The 14,104-nt window shown below is 42.2% G+C and overlaps 1 protein-coding gene across 3 annotated transcripts in view; it reads left to right on the top strand.

Annotated features, from left to right (window-relative positions):
- The first annotated feature begins 1,746 nt into the window (after nt 1-1,746).
- DNAH1 (dynein axonemal heavy chain 1) overlaps nt 1,747-14,104 on the top strand; it is a 122,904-nt gene continuing 110,546 nt past the window's right edge. Inside the window, exons 1-2 of one of the 3 annotated variants that reach the window (XM_035106095.3) lie at nt 1,747-1,873; nt 13,208-13,415. In XM_035106095.3, the coding sequence (XP_034961986.1) occupies nt 13,224-13,415 (192 nt within the window). In that variant the 5' untranslated portion in view covers nt 1,747-1,873; nt 13,208-13,223. Of the gene's footprint in view, nt 1,874-13,130; nt 13,416-14,104 lie in introns of all 3 variants that reach the window. The other 2 variants (XM_088662192.1, XM_088662193.1) reach the window with 2 other exon arrangements.

Raw genomic sequence — 14,104 nt, 5'->3', positions numbered from 1 at the left:
AGTGGAGTTTACTTTAGAGTAGGAATGTATAGAATTGTGCCTAAAGTGCCTTAGCCTTTTGTGGCTTGGGGCAAGGTAGAAGGCATTATTACCATTACTGTTCCGGAGGTCCGTTTGTAAACCAAAACAGGTTGTAACCCAAGGCGTGCTTTCGCCAATGGGGCCTCCAAAAAAAAATTATTCGTAATCCCCCCAAAATGGGTTGTAATCCCAAAAGAAGGTTGCAAACTGGGACGTGCACTTCCGGGTTTGATGTGTTTGTAATCCAAAATGTATCCAAACCAAGACATATGCAAACCCCAAGGTACCACTGTACTGCTTGAAGGCTTAATTTGCTACCTGCAAAAAACTTGCCACTGACAACCAACACAGATTGTCACACACCATTCCTGGCAGTCACTGCTACATTTATATTATATTGTCTTTTTTAAAATCTGGAGCACAATAAAACCCTTTTGATCTATAAGGCATCATTCTCAATAGTTCTTCCTGCATAAGCCAAGAATACATACCTTCACCAGGTCTGGAGTCATCACTTCAGGGCCCCATCACAGTCAAACCGTTACCCAATAATCTCTAATGACTGAAGGCTACCAGTGCACCTTCTGGCTTCTGCCATGACTGGTGCTGGTAAAAAAAATTCAAACTCATGTTGGTAGCTTTGAGAACACTGTCCAATCATCTCGTCCTCTGTAATACTGCGGGCCAAAGAGTTCAAGGCGTCTCAGAATCATTTACCAAGCCCAGGAAGTGCAGGCAGAGTGTCAGATGCTCAGTTTTTGTTTTTTAAATTTATTAAAGATCTTGATTCACACAAAAATGTGTGTTCTCTCTCTCCCCCCCCCCCAGTCGTAAAGTTTGTTTTACATTTGATGTGAGATATTATACAGAGTAAGGTGGGAGAAGAAGGAAGAGAGAGAGAAGGGGAAGAGGGGATTGTGGTGGTACATTTGGTATGTTTGTGGGGTTTTATGCCAGTCTCTCTCTCTCTCACACGCACACACACACACACTTCTTGGTATTGGGGGGGGGCAGGGCGTGGTTGGCTGCAGTGAGGTTTGTTTGGGGGGGGGATTGTTGGGTCAGGTCACCCTGGATGCTCACTGTTCCAATAACCCTAGAGCAGACCTAATCCATCTTCTCACATGCTCCAAATCCATTATAACCCTCCTGAGATCTACAAATTTAATTAATAATAAGAATACGTAATGCAGTAACAATAATGGGAGACAACTTTGCAGCATCGTGGAGACCAGGCATCTTGCTTAGAAACATACAGTATCCACTTATTTCAAGCAAAAACACTTCCAGCTGGGTTTTGCCTGGGCTGGGCTTCTGCGCATTGTTATCTTGGACACAAATAACTCCTCTGATTTCCCCCCGAATTCAGTGCACTTTGCTCATTGCACCAGCTTTCTGGCTCTGCTTATGCTTATTTATATACACACAAGCATGCACCTCCCTATCCGGACGAAGCGCAACGGCCCTCACTGCTTCTCGCCCCGTTCCTGGTTCGAGACTGCGGGGCAGCCAAGCGGCCTTCCGGCCGAATAAAGGAAACTTCTTCCCGCTCTTCTCTCTCAGCAGCAGACGAGCGTTGGCAAAACCAATTTCTCGGTTGGGGGGGGGGGCGCGTAGAGAGAATAGCGGGAGGAAGTGAGGAATGCAGCGAAGTGATATGCCGAGAAGAGGGGGGGGGGAGAGATCTAGGGAGTATCAAAGAAGGCTGCTTGCTTGGGGTAAAGAGGCAGCTGTGTGTCTCCCCGCAGCGGTCCGGAATGGTTCGGTCCCCTTAGCAACCGTCCCCGGCGTCTGTGGCTTGGAGACCAAAGCGGTTTCCCGGCGCAGGAGGAGGGGGAGGCCGGGCAGATTGGTGCGTACACCTGTGCCGCTTACTGGGTGGGACTGGGGGAAGTGGGCAGCCGGGGAAGGCCTGAGGGGAGGGGGGATCCCAAATGGGATGGGTGGCGGACGGGGATAATAGGGGTGGGAATGCACAGGAGGGGGCGCGCTTTGGCTCTGGGGTCCTGCTTGCAAGTGGCCCACAGGCACCTGAGTTGGCGGGTGGGCCCAAGCTGGCAGGCTTTTCTCATGCTCTTCATTGCTGAAGCACCTGGTTTTTCCCCAGCCTCCGTGCTTCTGGAGGCCTTTGCTTGGAATCACATAAATAAAGGGGGGGCAGGTAAGCCACGCCCTGCATAATTAGTGTTGCCATATTTCAAAAAGTAAAAACCAGGACACCCCAAAAGTTAAGAAGATTGCAACTGTTGAGCCCAATTGTTGACCCCAAAGTCCCCGTCCCCCTGGACGTCAGTTCCGCCTTTGGAGACCCGAATGTATGGCAGCCCTGTGCATAATCAATCATGTAACGTCGTGCACACACACCATTTGAATGGTAAGGGGGAGCAGCCCCCTACAATATTTTATTGGGGGGGGGACTGAAGACCCCTTGGTCCATAGGAGTTGGCTCCTATTCAAGCTGGGGGGAAAGCATTGCTACACTGGAGAGAACATTGCTTGAGGGCTTCCAATGGGCGTCTAGGTTGGCCTCTGTGACAGAACAGGGTGCTGCAATGGATTGACCTGATGCAGCAGGCCTCTTTTGTATGTTTCTCTGATTTAACCGGCCAGAGCTGAAAAGCAGGACAGGTCCTGATCCATTTGCTGAGCTGTTACAACCTAATGCATTGGTCAGAAGATGCTGTAGTTATCTAACGTGATCTGGCCAGCGAGGGCATTCCTGGGCCTCTGAAAGATGCTATGGAATTTTCTGAAGTCATCACACTACTGTAATAAAGCACCTACCATAGGTGTATTTCAGCAAGGATACAGTGTGCCCTTTGACTTGGCCTACCTTAGCCAGTGAAATGACTGGGTTTTACTTGAATGTCACCATGTAGTTTTCCATCTTTGGGCAAAATATTCCTGCATCACGGGGTTGGATTAGATGACCCTTGTGGCCCCTTCCAACTCTACAATTCTATGATTCTATGAAATACTGTAATGAAGCAGTCCCACGTCCCTTTAAATTAAATGTCAGAATCCTGTATTTTAGCGTATTACAGCAGGCAAGAAACTCCACACCATAGGACATTGAACTAAGCTCCCTCTGGTAGTTGTGGCATCGTTTTCCTTTATTATTATTATTATTATTATTATTATTATTATTATTATTTATACCCCGCCCATCTGGCTGGGTTTCCCCCACCACTCTGGGCGGCTTCCAGCAAATACCAAAATACATTAAAATATCACAGATTAAAAACTTCCCTAAACAGGACTGCCTTTGGGTGTTTTCTAAATGTCAGGTAGTTGTTTATCTCCTTGACCTCCGATGGGAGGGCGTTCCACAGGGCGGGCGCCACTACCGAAAAGGCCCTCTGCCTGGTTCCCTGTAGCTTTGCTTCTCGCAGTGAGGGAATCGCCAGAAGGCCCTCGACGCTGGATCTCGGTGTCCGGGCTAAGCGATGGGGGTGGAGACGCTCCTTCAGATATACAGGGCTTTAAAGGTCAGCACCAACACTTTGAATTGTGCTCGGAAATGTACTGGGAGCCAATGTAGGTCTCTTAGGACCGGTGTTATGTGGTCTCGGCGGCCACTCCCAGTCACCAGTCTAGCTGCCACATTCTGGATTAATTGCAGTTTCTGGGTCACCTTCAAAGGTTATTGTTTCATTTTCATGAAAGGGTGGCACCTGAAAGAGTTCATTAGGTGAAGTGAATCCTAAGTCAGATCAGATGGTTGTGCGCGGTGACTTGGGAAGTCTCTTCCAGTGGTTGGAGGAACTGGACCAACGATGGTCAGTCTTTAATAACAGAGAGGTTGTCAAAGCACTGTAGTAGCATACCTTAGGATGTGGGAAATACTTTTTAAATTCATTTGAAGCTTTAAAACAGTTTACACAGTTAAATATGAACTTTTTCTTCAGATAGAGTGTCTTCTGTTAGTAATTAAAATTTGAACAGAATGTATTGGTTTAAGGCTTAGATGAGGTTCTCTAGAATCAAATATGGTTTTACATTCACTGATTTCATAGGACATTCAATCATACGTCTAGAACTACTTAATGAGGCTGCAATCATGTCCACTTTCCTGGGAGTGAGCTACATTGAGCTCAGTGGGGCAGTTCTGAGTAAACTTGTATAGATTTGTGCTGTACAAGTATTTTTGTGTATTTTGTGCTGTACAAGTATTTTGAAAGTTGCACTGCTCTTGTACTAATACTGTTTTATATTATCATCCTAATGCTATCATAAATTATTTAAAATGGCATTAATTGGAGATATAATATACTACAAAAGATAAAACATTCCTGAGATATTTATCCTGTCTTTATTTGTTTGTTAACAATATGTTGGGATTCTGTTTTCCTATTTTTCCCCCCTGCTCTTTTTGACAGCAGGTTTTCATGTTTCCAGTTCAGTGTTATATTTGCCTGTATTGACCCTGCCTTAATCCCTTGCACATCTGTATGGACAAGTTTGATTCATTGGAAAGGTAATGTTGACAGGAGGATCTTCTATGCAATTATACTACAGTATTGGTTCTTCAGGGACCTGCTTTTGTATCAGATCATTTATGCTTTATCTTTTACCATAGTGTATGAATTCATAGTCCATAATATCTGAGAGGAGAGTTTTCAGGGTTCAGTACCACCTGGAAGCTATTTTCTCAAATTCCAGATGTTTTGGGGACTGGTTGCAGTTCCTCAGGACTGACAGAAACTCACTTGGCATATCTTTAAGCCGCATTGTGGCTACTTTCTGTGTCCTTGGACTAAACCCTGACATTAAAACATGTTCTAAGAATCTGGTACATTCAGCCATGCATGGCTTATTTAGAGAAAACTTTGTGCTCTTTGGTTCTCAAAGGGAAGCTAGATGCCATTTTCACATATTCTTTCAAACATATCTTAAGGCTAGCTTTTGGGGATATCACAGGAGCTTTAGCACAATGTTATTTAGAACCAGGATTTGGAGTTGTGGGTGCAGAGGTTTTGGGTTTTTTTTTAAAAAAAAACCAACCACATTTTGCTTATTCCCCTGATGAATGGGGCACTAGGAATGCACAGACAGACAGAGAATATTATTCTCCCTCAGATATTTATCTGTCAGCCAATCTGATGTTGCTCCTTTTAGCCTTTTGTTGTTGTTTGGATTGCTTTTTAAAAGTATTTTTTCTTTGCCTGTTAAAACAATTGAGTCATTTTGAACCCTATTTTAAAAAGCAATGGTTTTCCTAGCCCATTTGGCTGAAATGTTGAATCAAAGAGTTGAAGCTGCAGCACTAGATCAAAAGCTCATCCAGAGAGTAAGAAAAATGAGTGGTTATTCAATGTCTTGGATATGTAATTGTGGCTTTGACTGAGGAATTGATATTGCCATCATGGCACACATGATTTATATTGTGTCAGCATTTCTATTATAGCATGATCTCATTTCTCTTAGTACCATTACACAGCCCTTGCCTTGAATAATGTTACAGACTTATCCAGAAAATATGCTTTTGAGATGTTGAAGAACTTGTGGTATATCTTGATGAATGTTTTTGTTTCTGCAATGTATGGATGATCAGCAGTAGTAGCAAATATTAGTGTTAGTGAAATGTTTTTAAAACATTTTTTTCCTGAATAAGATCGTAGTTTATGTCATAAAATATGGAAGCCTTTATTAACCTGCTTTAGGTAAGGAAAATATTACTCTTTGACCTTTAATAAGCTCATGAATATATGGAGGAAAAATATATTATTTGGGTGTAAAATAAAATTATGCAGCCCAAACCTATAAAATATTATAATTAGAAGCTACCCACTTATATAAAAAAGCCAGTGTACAACAATATATTCATTATCAGTTTTGAAGCCCAACTGCAGGAAATTCTTATCAGCAATAGAATGACACATGTGAAGAAGAATCAACATTTATTGACCAGTAGAAAGGAACTCTTATTTTCCATCCTTTCTATTAAAATAATTGCTCAGCACAATAAAGAAGCCAACAACTTTTCCCTTGAGTGAGGAGAACTTTGGCTTAGGACTTTGAGGAAGGAGCAGATTTCACAAGGATCCAAAAATCATGATTGCAGCAGGGTTGCCACATCTTAACTGGCACTGGCTTCAGCAAAACAAAAAAATTCCAGCAGATCTTGAATAACAGCTGTGGTGGCAACCCTACATCAAGGACTTCCCCCATGCGTGCTCCAAAACCTCCCCAGATCTGCTCTAGAGCACTGGGGAAACCCCTAGAACAGATTTAAGGAGTGCATGGGAGGAAGGAGAGGGGAATCACATTGCGCAAGTGGAAATTATTCTTCTAATATGACCGTGACATATCACTATGTTAGATACTCTGTTTTGTTTTTGTTTTTTAAAACCTCATTCTATGTAGTTGGTTTAGTGAGCAGATTGTCAAGAGTTAAATAAATACTGTAGGTGTTTGGTAAATTATTTTCAAGCCAGGTTTTCTTTTCCTATTCTCTGGAAAGAGTGTGCCAATTTCACAATAGTCAAGACTTAGTATGAGTGCTTCCTCCTATGCATCTGACAGGTGGGCATTCCTTTGATCAGCATAGCGAGCAGGAGTTTATTTTAATTGGTGGATAGATTTTGGTGATTGCACAGAACTCCAGCGAAGTGCCGATGACTGTACCAGCTGCACAGCGGTTGAGATTCAGTTGAATCCATAATGCATAGGTGAATTGCTCACTCACCGTTCCTCACGACTGTCGGTGGACTTCAGCTCTGTCCTGCTCAGTGTACGTACTCCAAGCAGTGATGAAGCTTGAATTAACCACAGCATAGCTTACCATGCCATATCCATATTGCCAAAATACCATACTTTTCTGTGTATAAGATGAACTTTCATTATGTGAAAATAACATTAAAAATTGGGCTTATCTTAGACACGGGTAGTGCAGAGGGGGGAGGGGATTGTTTGCTGCCGCGAGCAGTATATTGTCACCAGTGTTAGTGCAGGTGATTGGTGGCTGCGGCAATGGCTGCTGTCGATTGGCCACTGCTGCGGCAATTGGGTGTGTGATTGGTATGTGCTGTCTGTGAGCGGTAAAACGATAGGTTACTTCTGCGTCGCGTGTGATAGGAATTGTTGTCCAGATGGGTGAGAATTCTTAGGCACCCCCCCCAAAAGCTCAACAGTTCTGTGCAACCTCCCTCTTTAATTTAATTAGTCCCCCAAAATAAGGGGCGTCTTATACACTTAAAAACTGCCATTTCCCAGCATTTTGGAGCTTGAATGCACATCCCTTAACACAACGTATTAAACCATGAAGTTTTTTGTTAATTGAATTTGATTGTTTTTTGACATTTGTACTACTATAACTACTACTGTTAGACAAAAGCAAATATTAGATGTTCCTTTTCACCTAGACAGCAGCCCATTTTCCAAAGCATGCAGTGCGAATGGATAAATCTTTCCAGAAAAACCACCAAAGCATAGTCTATGAAAGAAAAAACACACACCACCTGTCAACATCCTGAAGTCTCTTATCAAACATTCAGCTTATTCAAAATAAGGAATTTCTTATCTGTACTTCTTCCCCAAATTCAGCATGAACCATTATCAATTGTACATCTCCTACACTGCAAGGTTTCAAATCCGTTCTGTTGAACTATTTTCTAACTATAAGCCCCAATTCCTCATTATATGATAGAAGAATGCGATTCTGCCAACGGTGGCCCTATATTTTGGTTACCTCATTTGTGTTTTTGTCTCATACTGTGAACATAGATATACGAATGAGATGTCAGCTCAACTCATAAAAGAGATTATTTAAAAAAAAAAACGTTTTTCCAGATTGCTTAAAAAGTCACAGGGACTTGACAAATGGCAGACCCAGAGATAAAATACAAATTAAGTAAAATTCTAGTCTTTAAGCTCTATGAAATCACTAGGCGAGGGCCTAACCAAATGTGTGTCTGTTTGCTAAACATGCACTTGCTGGGTTTGCTATAAATAGAGGGTTGTGGGGGTGAGTATAAGACGACTGGGCGTATAAGACGACCCCCAACTTTTCCAGTTAAAATATAGAGTTTGGGATATATTTGCCGTATAAGAAATACGACCCGGCGTATAAGACGACCCCTGACTTTTGAGGAGATTTCCCTGGGTTAAAAAGTAGTCTTATACGCAGGAATATACAGTACTTCAGTCACAGAGCGGAGCAAATGCAATCCCTCCTTACTTCCCTGTACCCCAGCTGACTCACCTTAACCCCAAATAATAAACAAATATGTAGGTGTCCTCTACTGTTTAAGGGTTGCTTCAAACATTATGAATTTCATAAAGAGAATATTTCCACATCAAATGCTTGCAGAGCTCTTGAAGATCTTGAAGAATAATTATTCATGTGCCTTTTACAGTGAATGTGTATGTACTGAGAAAACCTAGTTGCATCTCTATTTCTGGAGTGATTGATCGAATCACACAGAGCTGATTGGAAGAGGGCTTGCTAGAGCAGCGAATAACAGAAAGCTGCCCTATTCCAGGTCAGACTAATTGATGTCTACTACAACGGAATGACAGTGGCTGCCCAGGGCCTCAGGCAGAAAAGGGTCTTTCACATAACCCTGAACCTTTTTTAACTGGAGATGTCAGCGACTGAACCTGTGAGCTTCCATCTGCAACTGAGCTTCAGTTCCTTCCCAATTATGCATCACCTAATACTTTGTGTTTTAGGAGCCTTTCATTTGCAGGGTGCAGCAGCGCTTTAAGGTGGCCCAGTGCAGCATTTAAGTACGGCTGGTAATTCTTTTACCTCCCTGGTCCAGAACACATTAGAACCTGAGAGTAGTTATTTTGCTTTTATTTCTCTGTATAGGCAAGTAACCAAATAAGTCCTTTGGACAGAAATACCTTTTAGCCTACATCGTTGTTCCGACGCAGTACATAATGATGAGACTGAGAAGACTGAATATGTTGGTCCCCAAATTGACCTATAGATAATCAGGTTCTCTAACACACATATTCTGCCTGGAGTGGATATGCAGAAATTCATAAGTGTGATTGCCCTATTTCTTTCACATATGATTAGATCAGTACTGAAATAGCAAATTGTGGTGATATTGGCAGTGTTGTCATTAGGCGACAGAGCTGACTTCCCACGGAGACAAAAAGCAGTAATTCACACCTCATGCAGGGCTGTAGCTTCAGGAGGCCTGTACTGTACATCATGTCTGACACCACAGTATCTATCTATATCTATCTATCTATCATCTATCTATCTATCTATCTATCTATCTATCTATCTATCTATCTAATCTACACACACGCTATAGATTTTGAAGTTGAATACTGCAGCAATGTGTGCATTAGACTGAACTGATTACTAGTAGCTGCCACACTGTACCTCTAAGTGTGACTGGATCAACTGATCACTCCTGATGCAGAGATGCAGCTGGCTCACCCACCCTCAGGTGGTTGCCCAATGCCCATGGTTGTTTCCTACTGGAGGCACACTCAGAATAGCAACTCAAGTGGAAATGCTTACTTGTGGTGTGCAAAATGTCTCAGGTTCAGTCCCTGCAAGCGGGGCTAGGAAAGACTCCTCTGAAACCACGGAGGGCTCCTTCCAGTCAATGTAGACAATATTCAGCTAGATGATGATGATGATCATTTTCTTATTTATACCCTGCCCATCTGGCTGGGTTTCCTCGGCCACTCTGGGCGGCTTGCAACATATATAAATAAAGCATAGTAAAATATTGAACATTAAAAACTTCCTGATACAGGACTGCCTTCAGATATCTTCTAAACATTACATAGTTCAATGGCCAACTGCCTGGCTTAGTAAAGCAGCTTCCTGTGTGTAGTTAATATTTTAATGTGCTAAAACTACATATTTTCATATCTAAGGCAAAGTATTTCTCCCATTTTAATTCAGAAAATAAGTGGAGCCTCAGCGGTTAGAAGTTTAGGAAACACTAATTTAAAATTTTTAAAATAAGGACCTGAGTATTAGTTGTTGTTTTTAAGCATAATTGTTATAAATTAATGTGTAATTGTTATAAATTTGTCATGGGGGAAACCTACCCCCACATCTAAGTAATACAGTAGTTCCTTTGAGTAAATTACATCTTCCCAGATTTCAAGCCCAAATACTGTATCTCACTACTGGGAAAATATTATCTCCTCACCCGTTTTAGTTCATTGCTGTTAAGGCAGGGTGGCGTGGAGTCCTGCAACCGAAGCATCACTGAAGTTGCTGCTTCTATGTCCAGGCCAATTATTATTATTTATTTCTGTATTTATCTAGTTTCAGTAGTGGTTGTCCTGGTGCTGTACCCCTGCAACAGGGCAGTGCTTCTGCCCCCTTTTAACAAGCAATATGCCAAAGACCAGGAAGTGCTCGTTTTTCTTCTCCTAACCATGACATGACATTTCAAGAGTGTTCTGTTTGTTGCTGTTGTTTTTCAAACTGTGAAGGCCTTGTGCCAGCTCTCTTTCTGTTAAATGGAGGAGCACTAGTATGGTTACAATTAAGAAAAGAAAGCCACTTTTTAAGAAGGCCCCTTAGAGGAAAAAAGTATATTGTGGCAGTTAACTTCATGAAAGTGCTAACTTGCTGAGCCAGCACAAAACAGAGTAGGCTGACCCCCTCAAAGGTATGTCGATTTTGCTCGTGTCTTGGTTTTTTATTGCCATTTCACCTTCATAATTAGGAGACAGCATCTGCTCAGTCACTGATCACCAAACCTTATTCGCTGGTGCCATCCCACTATGTTGCAGCCATCCATGTGTGGTAGTCGCAGCCAATCAGGAAAGATCTTGCTGTGAGAGGTTAGATTGGGCACATAAAGAATAGCTTTGGGGGCCAGATTTTGCACAACAAAAGACTGCAGTAGCCTCTTGCCAGAATGCTGAGGGCAGCCCTTAATTAACACCCTCATTTACATAAGTATCTTTATATAGCTTGGATACCCAGGCTCATTATAATTGCTTGTGCTTGCATTTAACCTGACAGCTGAATAGAAATTGTGAGAGGAGATCACCCAGGAAAAAAGGGACAACCAGACAATTAAACAAAAAGACTCCTGCAGCCATTTTCTGAATTTATTTTAATTAGTAAAAAAGCTGAAACCAAATACCTTGCATTGATTCTATTCTGAAGTTTTGTTTTTTAAAGAATCCTTTATGGTTTATGCGATGGTAAGATAACCAGGGGTGGGTTTTTTTGGTAAAGGTCTATTTGTTTTGTCTTTCATTAGATCTGGGTATAATTTGATTCCATTATGTTGTGGGATCCATTTTATTGTGGAAAGTATTTCTTTCTCATTTAATATTGTAACAATATAATTACTGGCTTATGGCCAAAGCTTAAATAGTCTAGATCCAACATGCAGCACAATCCTAACCCTATGATGTTGATGGGTGGGTACAATGAGGCAAATATAAATATAGCTTATTTACAGTCCACCAACCACAAATTTAAAAAATTTCAGAATATAAAATACATCAGAAATGTATTAAAAGAGAAGGGAAGAGAACAGCAGCTGGTGGGACTGGAGATTTTTCTTCAGTGGAGCTTCAGCTGTGCCGTAGTGGGAGGAAAGGTCTCCCATTGGCAGTAGCAAGCAGAAAGGCCAAAAGTGAAGTACATCGGGCACCTGGTGCCAATGGCTTTGGATCCCTTAGATCCAAGGCCTCATGGATTCTCCAAGCCCCCCCCCCACTTGAGCCACCTCAGCTATGCCAGTCTGGAGGTGACATAGCAATACCATCAACAGAATCGCCCCTACCTGCCCAAGCCAGCATGAGCCAGCAGCAGGGCTTGGGATGTGCCAGTGAAACCACTGCTTCACTCTTTTCCAAACCAAACTACCGGTAGGATTGCTCTATGAAACAGGCTTAAGCTAATTGATTTCAACAGGCTTAAGTATCTCTCACTCCAAATTGGATGCATGTCAGCCATGCATTTTGACAGATTAATATGATTGTTAGGAGAAATCTGGTTGACCACTGATGGAGTCAAATGGATTAGATGATTCAGAATGGGCAGCTCTTTAATAGATGAATGGGGTATACAGGTCATACCAAGGATAAAGCTTTGAAGTGTGAGATGATTTTCAGTTGGGTTAGCATTTATAAAGTGAGCTTGAGCCACAGTGAATCTCCAAAGTTTTAGTCCTGGTTGGGGGAACCTTTTTCAGGCAGATTACGTCCATATTCTGCATTATTACAGTTTAAGTTTACAATGCCCGTGGTTCCCTTTCCAAAATCTTTTTCAGGTCTGGAGAGGAGAATCTCTATAAGTGTATTATCACATCTTTGATTAACTAGCCCCCATCCACCTGAGATCTGATGTGGACAGTTCTGAGTTGAGTTCATGGCTTCCAAGTTTCAACAGACCCCTTCATTATGCAATTCAAGCACTAAACATGATTTGTAGCATGTACACGAGCCTTTTCATTGCTTCCTCTGATTAGTAAGTTGCCCTGAAAATTGGAAGTTCTGGGATACAGAGCTATTATTAATAATTTGTTTCCTCTTTATGATGTGAAGGACAGCCTCACGATTCCTTCCTACCCCTCCTCTAGGACAGGGGTTCCCAACAAAAATTTCTCGAGGACCCCTCATCGAGCCGCTATTGTGACAAGGACCCCCATTAATTCATAATCCTAAAATTAAAAAGTGAGAGCCAAATTAAGAGTCTTTTTATATTTTATATTTATACGTTTTTTACAGTTCTTCTTCTTCATCTGTAGGCCTTTGTCGTTTTAACGAACCACTTTTTAACCAACGGTCCATTTTTAACTACGCGAACTGTAGCTTCCGCGAAAAACAACGCTTTGTTTACAAACACTACTGTTTTGCAAAGAGGCAGTGCGCGCCAGGGAGGAGGGAGGGGAATGGAGAAGACAGGGTACCTGCGCAGTAGCGCACAAATGAAGCCGACGTGCACAAAGCATCTTGGGGAGGTGAGCGTTAGTAGAATGCGCGCGCTGCCGCTTTGCAAAACAGTAGTGTTTGTAAAGCGCCACCTAACGGCATACAGCAGAACTACTTGCCTCTATCTAATTCTAGTTTTGCGCTAGACTCTGCTCATGCAGGAAAAGGCCAAAACAAAAAATCTGTTATCATACGAAATATATTTAATATATTTTTTATTCTAATAGCATCTTGCGGACCCCTCTGGCATAGCTCGCGGACCCCTGGGGGTCCCCGGACCACCTGTTGGGAACCACTGCTCTAGGAGATCAAAGAGCAGAATGGATAAAGTCAAGAAGGAACTGACAGAGTCATTGGGAAGGAGTCCCTATCCCCCTTACTCCAGTAGCCAGGGTTCAGAGAGCCTTCCGGGAACCAGCAAAACCTCATCGGGCGGTAAGAAGTACCCACCGATAAAAGAAAGGGGATTTTACTCAGATGTCCTTACACCAGGAGCTTTAGATCTCTTGGGGGTAAGTGAATAGAACCTCTGTCTATCATTGGTCTGTAGACAGTTGAAATATAAATGACACAAACTGGCGTTAGAACGAGAGATAGATAAATGTATTTTAAGAAAATACTCTTTTCTGTTTCTGCCCCATCTCTGCTCTTTCTTTCCTCTAAAGCTGTTTTTCATGTCATAGGAAGGTAGCAATATTATTTTTATTTATTTCTCCTCAATACATTTTAGAGCTTTTGAGGAGTTGGGTAATTTTCATGAAAATAGCAAGTCCTTTTCTGTAGTATCTCAAGTGTTTTTAGGAAGTGAAATGGCTTTCCCTTAATGGTACCCCTCATGCTTCAATTTACTGGCTTTTTCAAAAGGTAAAGAGTTTCAATTTCTTTCTTTCTCTTCTAGAACAGGAAAAGAGGGTTGAGACTTGTAGAAAAATGAGTGGAGATTGGTTTATTTCAGGCCTGTCCAACCCGTCGACTGCTCACCCCTTCCCCATAAAAGCTCAGCAACTTTGGTCCTCCCCCCCCCCAAAGCTCAACAACTCTGGTCAATCCAATGGGTAGATCACTGCCAGTTTATTTAGCGTTCGATCACAGCATCTTGGAAGTTGGACACCCCTGGTTTATGTTATCAAGGATGAGGGAACGAATTCCACTCGATGATTACTGGAGGCTTCTCCAGATTTATTATGTTTCCTAACCTTTA

Source organism: Zootoca vivipara, chromosome 2 (genome assembly GCF_965207765.1).
Source record: "Zootoca vivipara chromosome 2, rZooViv2.hap1.1, whole genome shotgun sequence".
Classification (NCBI taxonomy): domain Eukaryota; kingdom Metazoa; phylum Chordata; class Lepidosauria; order Squamata; family Lacertidae; genus Zootoca; species Zootoca vivipara.
The sequence above is the reverse complement of the archived record's forward strand: the minus strand, read 5'-3'. Positions and strand labels throughout refer to the sequence as shown.